A 19227-nucleotide genomic window follows, 5' to 3' on the forward strand; every position below is an offset into this window, starting at 1 on the left:
TCTCGAAATGGCTCTGAGGCCTTCAACTGAATTACACATGTTATCAATTGATGGGCATCATGCAGTTACTTCCCCTTCTTTCATTCTCATACTCACTTTGCAAAGTAGAGGTAAATCCCCAGGATGACTAGCAGTACGACCGCAGCAGGAATCAGAACAGCAATGACAATGTTGCTTCCTTCCATACCGTAGTCAGGACTAGCAACTGAATAAAAACATAGAATATGCATAACTAGAAATGACCTAAAAACAAGTATAGCATAAGCATATCCTCTATTGGCATCACCATACTTCACACTGTGGTTACAACTAGCTGATATACTTACCATCCAACTTGCGCTCGTTCAAATACTGCGAGGAGGATGCTGGAAAAAAGAAAGATAATATTCATGTGTACCCTGATACTTTTACACGTCATGGAACTGGGCGTCATAAGTTATTCGAAGTTGAGGCATATGTGTGCTATGGAAGCAGACAGTGTACCGCTACAGGTGGGTGGTGTGCCGCTCCACTGCGACGGGTGTCCAGGGACACAGCGGATGGTGGGCTCCCCCTGCATCTCATAGCCGGTACGACAGGTGAAGCTCAGGGTCTCCCCAGCCTGGTAGAAGGCCTTTTCTAAGCTCTGCACGCTGGTGGACGGGGCGCCAGGGTTCCTGCAGGGCTCGTACCTCTCCGCTGCCAGGACACACACACACACACACACACACACACACACACACACACACACACACACACACACACACACACACACACACACACACACACACACACACACACACACACACACACACACACACACACACACACACACACACACACACACACCATGGCTGTCACTATGGGTGTTTCAATGTCTCTTAGACAGCAGAGTGCCATTATCAAATGCATAATTTCCAACATAGATACACATACTGCCACCACTTACATAAGGCAGCTACCTCACTTCGTGTTCTCTCTCTACGCAAAAGTAATGATGTTTGAAACAGGCAGATGTGGCTATCAATAGGCACTATCTCATTGTGCAGATAGTTCCTGACCTGACAACCAGTGTCAGTCCCTCCGCTCATTTCCCCATTGTAATTTACCTGGGACAGTTTCCAGCCTGTCTAATTACTTTGAAACAATGAAGAGAGTGTCTCATCACCACTCTGTTTGAACAGCAGGTCCAGCTCTTCTTACATAGGCCATATTGATTCTGCACCTGTTCTCTCCAGTTCTCTCCTCAAGTTTCTCCAATGCTAATTGGCTATACTTGCTGTGTCACGCATCATCTTCCTCTCAAAAGATCATTCTCCAACAAGGCCTTTTATCTGAGGCAGGGAGTGAGGAGGCCGGAATGACAGGTCATCAATGCTTTTCGAGGGCTTCTGGAGGTTAGGTGGAAGAAATCAGCATGTCCTCTCAGGCTATAACTTTGCAGAACGTACTGAGACCATCCACACGATCACCTGGCACAGAGTTCTCTGAGTTATCTAAAGGAATACTGCGGACTCTTGAAAAACAGTGCTGATTGTTAGAGAGGAGGACCACGACTATCCTGGTTGAATAAAATAAACAACACTGTGTGTGTGTGTGTGCGCGTACGTGTGTATTTGCTCAGATACAGTTTCCTGACTTACGGTTACACTTGGGAAGCCTCTCACTCCACTTGGGGTTAGCTGTGTCTCTGTTGTAGCAGGTGAGCAGTGTGCTTCCAGACAGGGAGTAGCCCTTATTGCACACATACTGCACCGTTGATCCCACCATGAAGCGGGATCCCGTCAGCACCCTCCGACTGTGCTCCACAGTCCCCGGGTCCGGACATGTCATTACTGATCATACACAGACACACACACAGGCGGAAAACACAGGCAAATTGATAACCACTCCAATGCATAACCACTACAGTACAGTATGTTCACGATCATCATTATTAGTCAAGTCACACCACCTCAGTGATTCCCTCAATAAAGGCCCAGTCTCATAAAATAACCCAGTAGATGACACCCAAAGCCTTCTAATTCAATAGCAGCCATCTATCTAGGTCATTAAAAAGAACAGGGCTGGATATTGAAGCCATCCAGGCATAGCAGCCCACAGCCCAGGGGACCTCCACACAGAGAAAAGCACTGGGTCTGCCTGTAATATGCCTGTAATATGTATCAGAGATGTGCAGATGGATCGATGTCACTAAACACACAGAGACTACTTCCAGTAATGTTACACACTGGAGGATGGGGTTGAAATGTGCCACAAAACAACAAGGAACCCATACAAAATGAAAAAACAATGGTTTTCATCTGTAATTGACTGTATTTAAATATAATATTTTAATATTGCTTAGTATGATGTAGGATTGAATGGCGGGAACCCGGTTACCGAGATTTACCGCCCCAAAACGGTGGGATAAATGATAGCGAGAAACCGGTAAATGATAATAAATGATTTCTACGAACAGCATGGTGTGAAATGGAACTACTACATGATTTGCGATGTCTAAATCTGGCTACTCTATGGCCACTGCATGATGACTCATCAACGCTCAGGGTGCATGTAGACCTACTCATCATGGTAACTGTTTTTCTTGTGACAGGTATGTGACAGATTAGACTATGCTACAGTAATATAAAGACCGAATGCGCATCTTATTTACCCATCTCCATGTGGCTTTCGGGGTCACCTTTATTTTTTAATTGTAAAGAGATGCTATTTTCAATTGCAGCTGCATAGTTTCAAAACATCCTATCATTCGAATATCATTGCTTTAAATCAGTGCATGCTGAGCACCCTCGCAGTCTTTCTCGCTCTCCTTCAACTCCATTCAAATTGCATCCAAAATAGATAATCCTGTTCTAGATTGATGCTATATAGCCCTTTAAATAATGTCCTAGCCAACCTCTTTCAGGCAATACATTCAATGCAGTATTAGCATTATATTTAGCTAATTAATGATGGGTTATGCATCATAAGTTTCTAACATATAGCCTCTGGCTCTTGCACAATATGCAATCACCGGGGACACCATTCAACCACATTCTGACATTTTATTTTTGCCCCCAGTTTAATAATTGGAATGTGATACAAAACAAAGCAACACGGTCTGGTAGGCTGTTTGGAGTGTTTATCCGACCGGATAAAAAATGATTATAATAATTTTTGTGTCCCCCCCACTTATAAAACCAACGCTGTGCTGCTGAATGCACCTATGCTCCGCTGGCCTCTCCTTAAAAAAAGCTTCTTAGCTCTTGGAGTCCCATGCAGGGAAAGCTAGACTAGAATAGATGCTGGACATTTGAAGAGGGACTCAAAGCCTTTTTTGCTGAACAACAGCCCAATAAACATGCAATAGCTGTAGGCTATAGCAGTTATTTATTCAGACCCACAGCCATTCAATCTTTGTGAAGAGAAGTGAAAGCCTTCTGCATCTAATTCTTGTCCTATGTTATTCAAGGATGTCATTAGAATGATGACGATAAGGACAACAAAACTTATTTCATTTAACAATTGAAAGCGAGGAAGGAATGAAGCAACAATAGAGAGAGAGAAAGAGGAGGTGGGCTAATAACATTAGGGGAAATATTATGAAAGGTACAGTTGAAGTCGGATGTTTACATACACTTAGGTTGGAGTCATTAAAACTCGGTTTTCAACCACTCCCCAAATTTCTTGTTAACAAACTATAGTTTTGTCAAGTCGGTTAGGACATCTGCTTTGTGCATGACACAAGTCATTTTTCCAACAATTGTTTACAGACAGATTATTTCACTTATAATTCACTGTATCACAATTCCAGTGGGTCAGAAGTTTACATACAATAAGTTGACTGAGCCTTTAACCAGCTTGGAAAATTCCAGAAAATGATGTCATGGCTTTAGAAGCTTCTGATAGGCTAATTGACATAATTTGAGTCAATTGGAGGTGTACCTGTGGATGTATTTCAAAACCTACCTTCAAACTCAGTTCCTCTTTGCTTGACATTATGGGAAAATCAAAAGAAATCAGCCAAGACCTCAGAAAATAAATTGTAGACCTCCACAAATTTGGTTCATCCTTGGGTGCAATTTCCAAATGCCTGAAGGTACCACGTTCAGCTGTACAAACAATAGTATGCAAGTATAAACACCATGGGACCACGCAGCTGTCATACCGCTCAGGAAGGAGACGCGTTCTGTCTCCTAGAGATGAATGTACTTTGGTGCGAAAAGTGCAAATAAATCCCAGACAACAGCAAAGAACCTTGTGAAGATGCTGGAGGAAACAGGTACATAATCTGAAAGGCCGCTCAGCAAGGAAGAAGCCACTGCTCCAAAACCGCCATAAAAAAGCCAGAGTACGGTTTGCAACATGGAGACAAAGATGGTACTTTTTGAAGAAATGTCCTCTGGTCTGATGAAACAGAAATATAACTGTTTGGCCATAATGACCGTTTGGAGGTAAAAGGGGGAGGCTTGCAAGCCGAAGAACACCATCCCAACCGTGAAGTACGGGGGTGGCAGCATCATGTTGTGGGGGTGCTTTGCTGCAGGAGGGACTGGTGCACTTAACAAAATAGATGGCATCATGAGATAGGAAAATGATGTGGGTATATTGAAGCAACATCTCAAGACATCAGTTAAAGTTAAAGCTTGGTCGCAAATGGGTCTTCCAAATGGACAATGACCCCAAGCATACATCCGAAGTTGTTGCAAAATGGCTTAAGGACAACAAAGTCAAGGTATTGGAGTGACCATCACAAAGTCCTGACCTCAATCCTATAGAACATTTGTTGGCAGAACTGAAAAGGCGTGTGCGAGCAAGGAGGACTACAAACCTGACTCAGTTACACCAGCTCTGTCAGGAGGAATGGGACAAAATTCACCCAACTTTTAGTGGGAAACGTTTGACCCAAGTTAAACAATTTAAAGGTAATGCTACCAAATACTCATTGAGTGTATGTAAACTTCTGACCCACTGGGAATGCAATTAAATAAATAAAAGCTGAAATAAGTCCTTCTCTCTACTATTATTCCGACATTTCACGTTCTTAAAATAAAGTGGTGATCCTACCTGACCTAAGACAGGGAATTTTTACTCGGATTAAATGTCAGGAATTGTGAATAACTGATTTGAAATGTGTTTGCCTAAGGTGTATGTAAACGTCCGACTTCAACTGTACACATGCATTAGCCTACTAATTATACAAATTGCCTTATTATATTAAAAAAATGTAATCTAATCCGCTAGCCTATACTTATAACTTTGTAGGCCGCATGTGCTGCACCAGAATTGCATGTTTTCTTCAGCTTTATCATGGTTTGAAGATGTGCATAATTCCAGTCCATATAAAACAGTATAATACAGTACAGTACAGTAATACAGTACACACTCAAAAATATTAGCCTACTGGAGCTAGTTTAATTTATTTACCCAAGAGAGCATATACATCTATGGGTTTTTAGGTTTTTCTCTCACGCATAATGTGGAGTAGCCTATATCAGATATGTAATGGACAATAGCACAATAATTTGGGAATTTTTGTGCTTGGGCTCATTATACGTCATTATACGTTAATATATGACTCATCAGGCTCAGGTAGCATCAGGTTAGAATTGTCATGCTGATCAAAGCTCTAGTCAAATCCCGACATATTTATATGCTTTATAATGCCTTTGAATGACACTTCCGGATTTGGAGGGAAATACCGGGTTACACGGGAGAAAAGGGATTTATTCTCGAGATATTTCAAACACCGGAAAAATATTCAACCCTAGCATAGCTGCGGGAAGTAGGTGTGGTGTGTGCTGCAGCACCCCCTGAAAAATCCCTAGAATATAAAATGTAATAAAATACAAATCACAAAAGTAGTGCACTGCGCCTTTAATGGTCCTATATTAGCGGATATCAGCGCAGCCAAAAACGTATTTCCACCCCCGCCCCCAAACGACTTCCAGTGGCTATGAACTCTAGTATGATGTAATTGTCAGATTATTCAAGTCTTGATGAGCTGTATGCAGTATGTTCTCTCACCTGTAGGTGGCAGTTAAACCATTTTAGTTTTATGTTGCTCACCCACCCTTCAGCATCAGATTTCAGACAGCAATTAAGTTCACCCGAGTGCTTTAAAAGAATGACATTCATAAAACAATGTTCTCACTTAAAATGTCTGGTTAAATGTGGCATGACTATTGCTTTGGTGTAGCAGTGGCTGTAGTGCCATGTGATACAAAAAAGAAATTGTAGCCTGACATTGCATTTTACTCTGGATTTGATAACACAGTTTATCATCTGTAGGAAGTGTTGATGGAGATTATCCAGGCAATGAGGCAGCTATTTAATGCAGAAATGGGGTTATGCATGTATTACTGTGTTTCTAGAAGATGGCTGAAGGTATGCTGCTTTAACACAGCAGACTGATACAACATGACACTCGTTACACCATTTTGCTCAGAAGTCAACACACATTACATGGAATGTCAATCAAAGCACCAGTGACCAGCAGGGTGTAAAAGTGACTCTGACTTGCATGAACAGTTATTCTAGGAACTCGTTGAATTTCAATATAGATGTTTAACCAAATTGTCTCTGGTCTGTTGTCTATCCAAATAAGACACAAAATACTAAACAGAAAATAAGTAGACATACTGGTACAATCCTGTCCCTTATCTCCTAAACGCTATGGGAGACATTGTTTGTAAGCAGGCAGAGAATCATGGTTAGTTCCACTGTGGGAGCTTGTTATTTCCCAACTCACCTTTCTCACAGCTAGGCACATCTCCACTCCACGTCAGGTCCCACTGGCACATTAGGATCTCCGAGCCCTGCACCTCGTAACCTGGGTAACACTGGTAGGTGACCACTGTCCCGTGGATCAGGTCTGGGTGGGAGGTGCTCTTCCAGCCGTTGGTGATCTCTGGCAGCTCAGAGCATGTATCGTTCCTGGGGACCTCTGTGAGCGAAGAGCCAGGGCAGGATGGAGGGATTTAGAGAAGGAGAGGAAGGAGGGATATTAAGAGAGACAGAGATAGAATGAGCAGGGTGTGTCGAGATGTTATCCTTGTCAAAAATATCCCTCAACTGTACATGGGTTATCCATTAATCTGAACAAGAGATTGCTCTAATAATATAGGCTCATCAAATCTAGAAACAGGTTGATTTATACACAGCAAGTAAACCCCAACATCTATGACTCTAATTATGTGTGTGGTTGATAAAAACAGATAAATGACAATTGAGTTCAGCAGCACAGCAGTGACAGGCACAGGGAATCCTTTGGTGCGACCTGCATGTGAATTAGGCTCTGGTGTGTGAAGAGAATGTCATCAATTTGCAGTGATTGTACACTGCACTGTGAGCCAGCTAAGGGGAGGACAGTGGGTGGGTTGGCACTGCCCGTTCTGCCCTTTTCTTCTTTCACTATGGCACACACGGCCGGGGGTGCAGCACCCGGCAAATACAGAGGACGTGGACACGGGAGAAATACAGAGGACGTGGACAAAGCAGGCCACGTAATTGTGTTTTTGTGCTTGATGGCTGTTCAGAGGGAGAGGACAGCAGATACTGTAAAACACGTTTTCTCTTGTATCCTGCCATCCTCTGCACGATAATTCCTTCTATGTAGTATTATTCTCCCTCTCTCACTGGTTGCTACCAGCAGCCTCTTGTGAGAGGATATTTTTTTAGTCAAGGAAAAGTTATTATCATTGTTTGCCTGTGATAGTCTACAAAAAAAGGGAACACTGTATTCCATGTACTGTATGGATAATTTTAGAGGTTTTATTGTAATACATTTTAAAAAGCCATCTTCCAAGAATCCTTCCATTAAAGAATTTCTCATAAAACAGTGTGCAGGTACAACTAAACAGTAGCTTAGTACTGCCTCACCAAAGAAGTGGACCACGAAGCCGTTGCCGTAGCCGTAGATGTTAGTAGCAGGGTCCGACTGGAACTGGATGGTGACATCAGCCATGGAGGTGTAGAGCTTGAAGCGAGACCTGGTGCCACTGTACTGACCCAGGATGTTAGCTGTTAGGTCATCACCATCGTAGAAGGTCAACAGGTCATTCTTACCCACATTGAGCCTGCAAGGAGAGGTAGAAGCAGCAGTCAGTCAACACATCTGAGAGTATATCTGTATATAAGAACAACAGATTGACAGAGCATGCAGAGCAGAGGAGAGGAATGCTTAATTTCTCCAAAAAAGTCTGGTTTTTCTGTCAAAATTAGACTGCAGAGGGAGGGTGAGAGATGTCTTGCAGGGAAATGTCAGACCTTTGCAGGAAATCTAAATGATGTTTACGTTGGATGGATCTGATGCGAAATAAACACTAAATAATTCAGCATTAATTTGCCTCTGCTCCCTTTGACTTTCCACAGAGCTCTGTCTGTCTCTCTGTCTGTCTGTCTGTCTGTCTGTCTGTCTGTCTGTCTGTCTGTCTGTCTGTCTGTCTGTCTGTCTGTCTGTCTGTCTGTCTGTCTGTCTGTCTGTCTGTCTGTCTGTCTGTCTGTCTGTCTGTCTGTCTGTCTGTCTGTCTGTCTGTCTGTCTGTCTCTCTCTCTCTCTCTCTTTCTGTACTGGAAGATGCATTTGCTGAAGTGAAAGTATAATGAGAACTCTCAATTCCTCATCGCTATTCACTCCGGGGGAGGTAGTTTAGCCTCTTGGGTAAATTAGATTACTGAATAATGCCTGCTGGTTAACTGTTGAGTGGTATTGATAGATGGTTGGTAGAGGGAAAGAGCCTCAAACTGGACAGGTCTAGACAGTTAAAAGGGCCACGTGTTTGAGAGAATAAGATAAACAGTTGGACTATTATTCATACTAACAAAAAGAAAACTGCATCATAACAAGAAAATAAATTGAACAATAGAAAAGCAGGCCAGACGCTGAAGGAGGATGGAAGCCAACAAATCAGGTCATTGAATACATAAATACTGTCATTATATCAGGGGCAGGAATCAGCCCTGTTTCCCATGGTCATTGCTGCAATGTACATAATAACACACATAAAGCCAGTCACATCTTGACTTGGGGCTCAGCTGCCTCTGCCTAACTTCTGAATGCATTAACCTTTCCAAACAGAGAACTTAGACTCATTGCCCTCTCTCTTTCCGGAGCAAGAGCAAAGCCTGACCTTTATTCATATAATAAATCATGGGAAAATAAGCAGTGAAAAACTCTAGTCCCCCATAGATGATAAGCAGTGAAAAACTCTAGTCCCCCATAGATGATAAGCAGTGAAAAACTCTAGTCCCCCATAGATGATAAGCAGTGAAAAACTCTAGTCCCCCATAGATGATAAGCAGTGAAAAACTCTAGTCCCCCATAGATGATAAGCAGTGAAAAACTCTAGTCCCCCATAGATGATAAGCAGTGAAAAACTCTAGTCCCCCATAGATGATAAGCAGTGAAAAACTCTAGTCCCCCATAGATGATAAGCAGTGAAACACTATAGTCCCCCATAGATGATAAGCAGTGAAACACTATAGTCCCCCATAGATGATAAGCAGTGAAAAACTCTAGTCCCCCATAGATGATAAGCAGCGAAACACTATAGTCCCCCATAGATGATAAGCAGTGAAACACTATAGTCCCCCATAGATGATAAGCAGTGAAACACTATAGTCCCCCATAGATGATAAGCAGTGAAAAACTCTAGTCCCCCATAGATGATAAGCAGCGAAACACTATAGTCCCCCATAGATGATAAGCAGTGAAAAACTCTAGTCCCCCATAGATGATAAGCAGTGAAAAACTCTAGTCCCCCATAGATGATAAGCAGTGAAAAACTCTAGTCCCCCATAGATGATAAGCAGCGAAACACTATAGTCCCCCATAGATGATAAGCAGTGAAAAACTCTAGTCCCCCCAAAGATGATTTCAGCAGAGATAGCTCCTCTGTTCAGTGTGCACCTTGGAGCATGTGTCAGAATAGCTTTGCAGATGTCTGTGCCCACGGATGGGGCAGGTTAATATTCACAGCCTGTGTGTAGGAGAGCACTTAAGAACAATAAAGGAGGGGGCTCCGTTCTCCAGACAGCCATGGGTAAGAGCAATCCTCTTGTACCTATCAATCACCTGTCTCCTGCATCCGCTACCATATTTATTCTGCATCCAGATTGCATTTACATGATTGAGTGCACATGACTTTTTTAAGGATGGGCACCCACAGGACTGACTTTTAAATGGTCATTAAGACCCCCCCTCCCTTCACGCAGATTAATCCTGCCTGATTGCTCTGCCTGCAAATCTGTCCCTCAGAAGCCATGGGTGGGCGCGGCCCGCCCAGCTTGCCTCACTTCTGCTCCCCCCCCCCCTTTCTTTCTCTCTGCTATCCTTCATACGTCCTTGAAGGTGAAGACTAGCACTTTACTGTGTGTCTGTGTATGCATGTTGATGGATTGTGGCAGACCATTTCAATCCGCTGCTTAAACTTAAGCAGCTCTTATTAAACAGGCCCTGATGTTAGCGAGGTGGTAGGCAGACATTAGCAGAAAGGCAGCCCATGCCAGCACGTGTCTACCAAATGTGCCTGTGGACAGATTTGGGCTTAACTAACTCGGGGCTACTACTCCAGAATACAAATCAGGGTTGGCAAAGACAGCGATGAGAGCCAAACGAGGTGAAGCCTGACAAATACTCCCTCTAGTCTGCAGGACGGGCAAGAAATCAAATTAGACCTCCATTTTCCCACTAAAACCCTGGAGCGAGACACTCCAACACAAACGCCTGTAGGATGGATAGGAATGACAGGCTGTGCAATAGACAGGTTTGACATGGATCAACTGCCTGATTAAGCCAGTGTTTAAGACCACTGATCCAAATCCTCATGGGGAAACAACATCATGCACCAACCAACATGGAGACAATTACACATGCACCTTGAATGGTGTTGGTCCCGAAGCTGAAAGACCCCATGTTGCACTGTCAGCTCCACAAGCAGAAGTAGATGCATGAAGATGGACAGCCAGAGAGTGATGGGATGTGATGCTATGCTGTCAACAACACATTGTTGAGGTTGACCCTCGGGCAATTATGGAGTAAGCCTGTGGGCAGCTGTTGCTGTAGCTCCCCAGAAATGTCGGACACTTACAAGCACAAACACACATACACGCGTGCCCACACACACACACACACGCATGCCCACATACACGCGCGCACACACACACGGACACACACACACACACACTCACACACACTTTCGCTAATTTCAAACACGTGTACAGGTAATTGTGATTGCTCTCAGGGATTGAATGCTGGCATGCTACCCAGCCAGCAGCATCCAGTGAAGAGTGTTGAAATTGTCTCTAGAAGTATCTGTGGATCCATGGAGTAGCTCTCTCAGAGGAAAGGTCTAGTCTTGTGAGACTAAGGAAGGCTGTGTGCTGCGCTGGCCCCGTTGCACGCTGGCGCTAAGGCACTGGGCTGAGAGACTGGGACACTTTCTGAGCAGAGAGCCAGCACGCACCCGTTCCATTGTTAGTTCCTGTCTCAGACTTAATGGAGAAACCGGTCATGGCTGGCAGAGCCTCCTTGGCTGTTCCCGACACGGTGAACACATCTGAGATGGTAGGTAGACACAGCAGAATTCAATCTCTTCGCTCCCACCCCGGCTTTACCAGGACGTTAGTTCTTTCAAAAACAATTAAGCAGAATGAGGTTTTCCCGTTTGTTTAGCTTTCTCTTTTTAATTAGAAAGTTAAGTATTTGTTTTTAAAGGCCAGGGCTTTGGCTTGGTGCCCGGGTTAGGGAGCTTCGAAAAATGTCTTATTAATGACAATCCTGCCAAATCCCTGTGCCCCTGGGGGCATCGCTCACACCACGCTGCCCTGCGCACAGGCACCCTGCCAGCCTGGAGAGGTACATCTCAGCCTAGATACATCTCTCTATGATGACTATAACTTATTGCACTGACAGTAGGTAAACTGATGTATAAGCCAGTTACTGTAGTCAGTATTAAACATGTAAGTCCCAGAGCTTCCACTGAATGACTCTCTGGACCCAAGGTGCCCTGAAAGTCAGAGGTCTGCTTCTGTTACTGTTACCAGAGAGAGAGCCACTCTGGGTCTTACCAATTGAAATACTGTTCCTGCATGGCAGAGTCAACACAGAAGATCTAATTGGAAGAGACAAACCAAGTGTTTGTCAGAGTGACATAAGGTAGCTAGCTGCAGTATGGATGGAGGTTGTTACAACACTTACATCTTTACCTGGCCTCTAACCTAGACATGCCATTTTGTACCCAGCGTTGTGAGTCACAGGCAGGTGTGCATGACTGTCACCTGTGCTGCCGCCTGCCCGTGCCCCAAGAGTGCTGTCTTAATGAGAAGTGAGCCAGCCCTCCTAGTTTGGCCTAAATTAATTAATCAGTCCTCATTATACACACTGTTCTTCAGTAATTGCGAGCACAGGCACAGTGATGAATGATAGTAGAAGAGTGAAAGCATTCTCATTAACAGGGAAAAGTGTTTGACCGCCCTTATAATGAGGCCTCTCCCTTCCTGCTACACACACAGGTGCCCCCACTCACATACACGCACTCTCTCTCCTCCTCCTCTCTCTCCACCCCCACTTTCTCTCTCTCTCTCTCCTCCTCCTCTCTCCCCACCCCCACTCTCTCTCTCTACCCTCCTCTCTCCCCACCTCTCTCTCTCCCCACCTCTCTCTCTCTCTCTCTCTCTCTCTCTCTAAAACAGTGAGCGCACTGGGACTCCCTGAACGAGACAAGAGCAGCGAACTCATTTCAGATAAATGGCCAACAGCGTGGTGGTGGGGTCTTGCAGGGTCAGGAAAGCAGTGGGTTTTTGCCATGTAGGCTATGCCTGACTAAGTTGGAGCTTAGCTGGAGTTACGTAGGGCAGGGTCAATTTAATGTAAGGTTATGTGGCTAAGAATGGTATTGATATTCAAAACCCAGGGAACTTCATCAGTCAGTAAACTCTCTGTAAAGATTCTCACATCCTTATTCAAACAAAATAATTAGTGAATTTTTTCAATGCTCTAAAACAGTACCTTAGCCAGACAAATGTCTACTGTTTGAGGTGCTCACGAGTGGCATTGACCCCTAACTAAACTATCTGAAATGTGATTTAAACCCCAAAGCCCCTCAATTAAACCCCTGTGTGTCATTGGCACACCCTGCCGCTATCATTCCCCTCCATCTGTGGCTCTCATTTGATGTGCCTCACTGATAATGTTCCATATGCTAGTTGACAAATTGGAGAGTTTTGGTTCTGTGAAGGGCTGTGAGGGGCGTGAGGTTCACTCTGCCCAACAGGGAGGATGCTGGGTAAGACAGTCCACAGTCCTTCCATCTGTTTCACCTCTCTATCAGCTCTCTCTCTCTCTGTCTCTCTTTGAGGAAACTTCAGGGACCAGCGTTGTGTCTTTTAACCAGTTTTCAACATCTTTCAATACAATTTTCACTCACTAAATAAGAATATGTAGTTGAATCAAGTTTCAATGTCACATGCACAAGTAAAATGAAATGCCTTTCTTGCAAGCTCTAATCCCAACAATGCAGCAATCAACATCAATTTGAAAGGTAAAACACAATCAAACTCACAGAACAGGACTACCGAGTGCTGAAGCACATAGCGTGTAAAAAACGATGGTCCTCGGTTGCGACACTCACTACCGAGTTCCAAACTGCCTCTGGAAGAAAAGTCAGCACAAGAACTGTTCATCGGGAGCTTCATGAAATGGATTTCCATTTTGTTTGGAGAAGGCCATTTTTCTGTTTCAGCATGACAATAACCCACTGCCCAAAGCGAGATCCATATAGAAATGGCCTTTTGAGATTGGTGTGGAAGAACTTGACTGGCCTGCACAGGGCCCTGACCTCAACCCCATCGAACACCTTTGGAATGAATTGGAATGCCGACTGCAAGCCATGCCCAATCGCCCAACATCAGTGCCGACCTCACTAAATGCTCTTGCGGCTGAATGTAAGCAAGTCCCTGCAGCAATGTTCCAACATCTCGTGGAAAGTCATGAATATGTATAGGAGCTCCGCCGATGTGGATGGGGACGTGCTCGCCCCCCATTTCCTGTAGTCCATGATTAGCTCATTGGTCTTACTGACTTTGAGGTTAGTGGTTGTTGTCCCAGCACCACACTGCCAGGTCTCTGACCTCCTCCCTGTAGACTCATTGTCACCGGTGATCAGGACTACCACTGTAGTGTCATCAGCAAACTTGATGATGGTGTTGGAGTCGTACATGGATGTACAGTCTTGGGTGACAAGGGAGTGCAGGGGGGAACAAGCACACACCCCTGTGGGAGCAGTGATGTTGCCTAGCCCCACCATCTGGGTTCGGCCCACCAGGAAGTCCTGGATCCACAATGGTGTTGAACACTGAGCTGTAGTCAATTAACAGCATTCTCATATACAGTGGGGCAAAAAAGTATTTAGTCAGCCACCAATTGTGCATGTTCTCCCACTTAAAAAGATGAGAGAGGCCTGTAATTTCCATCATAGCTACACTTCAACTATGACAGACAAAATGAGAAGAAAAAAAATCAAGAAAATCACATTGTAGGATTTTTCATGAATTTATTTGCAAATTATGGTGGAAAATAAGTATTTGGTCACCTATAAACAAGCAGGATTTCTGGCTCTCACAGACCTGTAACTTCTTCTTTAAGAGGCTCCTCTGTCCTCCACTCATTACCTGTATTAATGGCACCTGTTTGAACTTGTTATCAGTATAAAAGACACCTGTCCACAACCTCAAAAAGTCACACTCCAAACTCCACTATGGCCAAGACCAAAGAGCTGTCAAAGGACATCAGAAACAAAATTGTAGACCTGCACCAGGCTGGGAAGACTGAATCTGCAATAGGTAAGCAGCTTGGTTTGAAGAAATCAACTGTGGGAGCAATTATTAGGAAATGGAAGACATACAAGACCACTGATAATCTCCCTCGATCTGGGGCTCCACGCAAGATCTCACCCCGTGGGGTCAAAATGATCACAAGAATGGTGAGCAAAAATCCCAGAACCACACGGGGGGACCTAGTGAATGACCTGCAGAGAGCTGGGACCAAAGTAACAAAGCCTACCATCAGTAACACACTACGCCACCAGGGACTCAAATCCTGCAGTGCCAGACGTGTCCCCCTGCTTAAGCCAGTACATGTCCAGGCCCATCTGAGGTTTGCTAGAGAGCATTTGGATGATCCAGAAGAAGATTGGGAGAATGTCATATGGTCAGATGAAACCAAAATATAACTTTTTGGTAAAAACTCAACTCATCGTGTTTGGAGGACAAAGAATGCTGAGTTGCATCCAAAGAACACCATACCTACTGTGAAGCATGGGGGTGGAAACATCATGCTTTGGGGCTGTTTTTCTGCAAAGGGACCAGGACGACTGATCCGTGTAAAGGAAAGAATGAATGTGGCCATGTATCGTGAGATTTTGAGTGAAAACCTCCTTCCATCAGCAAGGGCATTGAAGATGAAACGTGGCTGGGTCTTTCAGCATGACAATGATCCCAAACACACCACCCGGGCAACGAAGGAGTGGCTTCGTAAGAAGCATTTCAAGGTCCTGGAGTGGCCTAGCCAGTCTCCAGATCTCAACCCCATAGAAAATCTTTGGAGGGAGTTGAAAGTCAGTGTTGCCCAGCAACAGCCCCAAAACATCACTGCTCTAGAGGAGATCTGCATGGAGGAATGGGACAAAATACCAGCAACAGTGTGTGAAAACCTTGTGAAGACTTACAGAAAACATTTGACCTCTGTCATTGCCAACAAAGGGTATATAACAAAGTATTGAGATAAATAAGTATTTGGTCAATAACAAAAGTTTTCCACCATAAATTGCAAATAATTCATTAAAAATCCTACAATGTGATTTTCTGGATTTTTTTTCTCATTTTGTCTGTCATAGTTGAAGTGTACCTATGATGAAAATGACAGGCCTCTCTCATCTTTTTAAGTGGGAGAACTTGCACAATTGGTGGCTGACTAAATACTTTTTTGCCTCACTGTAGGTATTCCTCTTATCTAGGTGGGTGAGGGCAGTGTGGAGGGCAATTGAGATTGCGTTGTCTATGGATCTGTTGGTGTGGTATGCGAATTGGAGTGGGCCTAGGTTGTCTGGGATTATGGAGTTGATGTGTGCCGTAACCAGCCTTTCAAAGCACTTCATGGTTACAGAAGTGAGTGCTCCAGGGCAGTAGTCATAGTGACACAAAGCCTTAGAGTTCTTAAGAACAGAAATGGTGGTAGTACAGACTGAGACAATGAGAGGTTGAACATTATCGTGAATTTGTCTGCCAGCTGATCTGTGAGTGCTCTGAGAACACGCCCTGGAATACTGTCCGGCCCCACGGCCTTGCAGATGTTGACCTGATTATAGACCTTACTCACGTCGGCCTCAGGGAACAGACAGTCCTCTGGGTCCGTAAGGGCCCTCACGCACAGCAGGGTGTTGCTATTGTCAAAGTGTGCATAAAATGCATCGAGTTTGTCTGGTAGAGAGGCATCGTTGGGAATATCACGGCTAGATCTGCCTTTGTAATCCATAATGGACTGTAGCCTCTGCCACATGCGGAGGGCGTGGGATGCGGAGGGCGTATTCCTTTTGCTCGTTTGTTGACTGTGCGGATGTCACAGCGGGACGTCTTGTACTTGTTCCAACATTGGGAGTGACATGTCATCTATTACCCTAATGATATAACATAATGATGGAACAGTGGATAGGCAGATGATAACAAACAAGCAGATATCAATCAGGACAGGAAATGACTGTATATCTGCCTGAGTAATCTGCTGGCGGCAGGCAGGCACTGCAGCAGCCCATTCATGTGTTTGAGTAGGGACTTGACTTCATGTCCTCCGTGTTTGCAGTGATTCAACCCTGTGAAGAACATGAAGTATTCCTCCATGCTTTAACGTTAACCTTTCAAAGCTTTTGCCTCTGCTACTGCTTCAGGCAAAAAACATGCTTCACATCTGATGAGAAGAAATATGTACAGTGCACACTCTCATGGGAGTTAAAATGCTATATACTCTGTGTACAGCATGCACTGTAAAAAAATAAAAGTTAAATTCACAAATCTAGTTGTTTCAACAAATTATTATTAAGTAACTGGTTCCACAGACTTTTTTTGATTAACTCAACTTTTCAGTCAGTGTTACCGGTACTTAACATTTTTAGTTGGACCAAACCTCGCTTCAACATGAGGAAGCGTATGCAAAAATGATGTGTTTTCTCAATTTGTCTCATGTGTTAATTCAACTACAAATTATTATTTTGCCATCTTACCTATAAAAAAAAGGCTGTGGAACCTGTTACACACACAGTGCTTTGAAAATACAATGTTTTCAACTCAAATATTTAACACTCATTGACTGTGCATGTTAATTTATACAGCAGGTCCGGACCTGGGATTTGAACTCACAACCTCTTGGTTCATGCCATGCCGATCGTCCTGCTATGCCACCATGTCGGTGCCAATTATCAGTCAATCTGACAATTTTTTCATAATTGATTTGATTGACTTATTTCAGCAATATGAGGTTTTTCTGTATAGTTGTCTAATGTTGGTGGGGAATATTTTCAAGTTACTCCTTAATCACTATGATAAATAAAATAGTTTTCCTTGAGTGTACTTTTAACAGCTTAGATTTACTTTGAAGTGCAAAGTGTAGCAATACAGGTGAAATCGGTCATTGACCTGGACATGGTGGTATAGCCGGATGCTGTGAACCAAGAGGTTGTGATCCCAGGTGAGGACATGTTGATTAGTAATTACTATATGAATGAAAATGTACAATCAAATCAATATTTAGTGGTCACATGAACCAAATACAACAGGTGTGGACTTTACAGTGAAATGCATACTTATGAGGCCATTCTCAACAGTCCAGAGTTAAAAAGTAAGACAAATATTTGCTAAAGGAAACAGTAATACAATAAAAACAATAACGAGGCTGTATACAAGGAGTACCAGTACCGAGTCAATGTGCGAGGTACTTGAGGTAATTGAGGTAGTACAGTTTGTACTTGTGGGTAGGGGTAAAAGAGACTTGTCAATCAGGCTATATACTAAACAGAGTTTCAGCAGCATGTGTCAAGTGTGTCTATGTGTGAGTGTGTTTGTGTGGTGTCAATGTGTGTGCTTGTGCATGTGTGTGTGAGCGTATGTAGTGTGTCTGTGTAAATGTGTGCGTGTTGGAGAGTTAGTGTAGTACATGTGAGTGGAGTCTAGTGAGTGTGCATAGAGACAGTGTAAGGGAGTCAAAGCAAATCAATTAAGATAAATACATTAGAAAGGGGGTCAAGGTAAATAGTCCAGGTAGCCATTTGACTAACTGTTCAGCAGTATTATGGCTTGTGGGTATGTATGTGTGCCAAATATGTAAGTTGAAAACAATGTATGTTAAAAGCACTGTGTGTGTAACTAGTTCCATAGCCTTTTGTTTTAGGTAAGATGGCAAAATAATAGTTTCTAGTTGAATGAACATATGAGACAAATTGAGCAAAAGCATAATTTTAAGTTGACTGAATGTTATCTACACTGCTAGAAAAAAATAAAGGGAACACTAAAATAACACATCCTAGATCTGAATGAATGAAATATTCTTATTAAATACTTTTTTCTTTACATAGTTGAATGTGCTGACAACAAAATCACACAAAAATTATCAATGGAAATCAAATTTATCAACCCGTGGAAGTCTGGATTTGAAGTCACACTCAAAATTAAAGTGGAAAACCACACTACAGGCTGATCCAACTTTGATGTAATGTCCTTAAAACAAGTCAAAATGAGGCTCAGTAGTATGTTTGGCCTCCACGTGCCTGTATGACCTCCCTACAACGCCTGGGCATGCTCTTGATGAGGTGGTGGATGGTCTCCTGAGGGATCTCCTCCCAGACCTGGACTAAAGCATCCGCCAACTCCTGGGCAGTCTGTGGTGCAAAGTGGCGTTGGTGGATGGAGCGAGACATGATGTCCCAGATGTGCTCAATTGGATTCAGGTCTGGGGAACAGGCGGGCCAGTCCATAGCATCAATGCCTTCCTCTTGCAGGCACTGCTGACACACTCCAGCCACATGAGGTCTAGCATTGTCTTGCATTGGGAGGAAACCAGGGCCAACCACACAAGAATATGGTCTCACAAGGGGTCTGAGGATCTCATCTCGGTAACTAATGACAGTCAGGCTACCTCTGGCGAGCACATGGAGGGCTGTGCGGCCCCCCAAAGAAATGCCACCCCACACCATGACTGACCCACCGCCAAACCGGTCATGCT

General features: G+C 43.8%; 1 protein-coding gene across 6 annotated transcripts in view; it reads right to left on the bottom strand.

The window, feature by feature from the left end:
* The window catches only part of LOC109872526 (seizure protein 6 homolog), a 216983-nt gene that overhangs the window by 5350 nt on the left and 192406 nt on the right, over positions 1 to 19227 (bottom strand). For all 6 annotated transcript variants that reach the window (XR_004205941.1, XM_031807698.1, XM_020463795.2 and 3 more), the window contains exons 10-15: positions 7843 to 8039; positions 6713 to 6907; positions 1623 to 1814; positions 484 to 678; positions 327 to 365; positions 97 to 205 (exon numbers count right to left, since the gene is read on the bottom strand). Coding sequence is in view for 5 of the 6 variants with exons in the window: in XM_031807698.1 (XP_031663558.1) it covers positions 97 to 205; positions 327 to 365; positions 484 to 678; positions 1623 to 1814; positions 6713 to 6907; positions 7843 to 8039 (927 nt within the window). In the remaining variant the exon portion in view is untranslated. The remainder of the gene's footprint in view (positions 1 to 96; positions 206 to 326; positions 366 to 483; positions 679 to 1622; positions 1815 to 6712; positions 6908 to 7842; positions 8040 to 19227) is intronic.

This window comes from Oncorhynchus kisutch, linkage group LG28 (assembly GCF_002021735.2).
Source record: "Oncorhynchus kisutch isolate 150728-3 linkage group LG28, Okis_V2, whole genome shotgun sequence".
NCBI classification, from domain to species: Eukaryota; Metazoa; Chordata; class Actinopteri; order Salmoniformes; family Salmonidae; genus Oncorhynchus; species Oncorhynchus kisutch.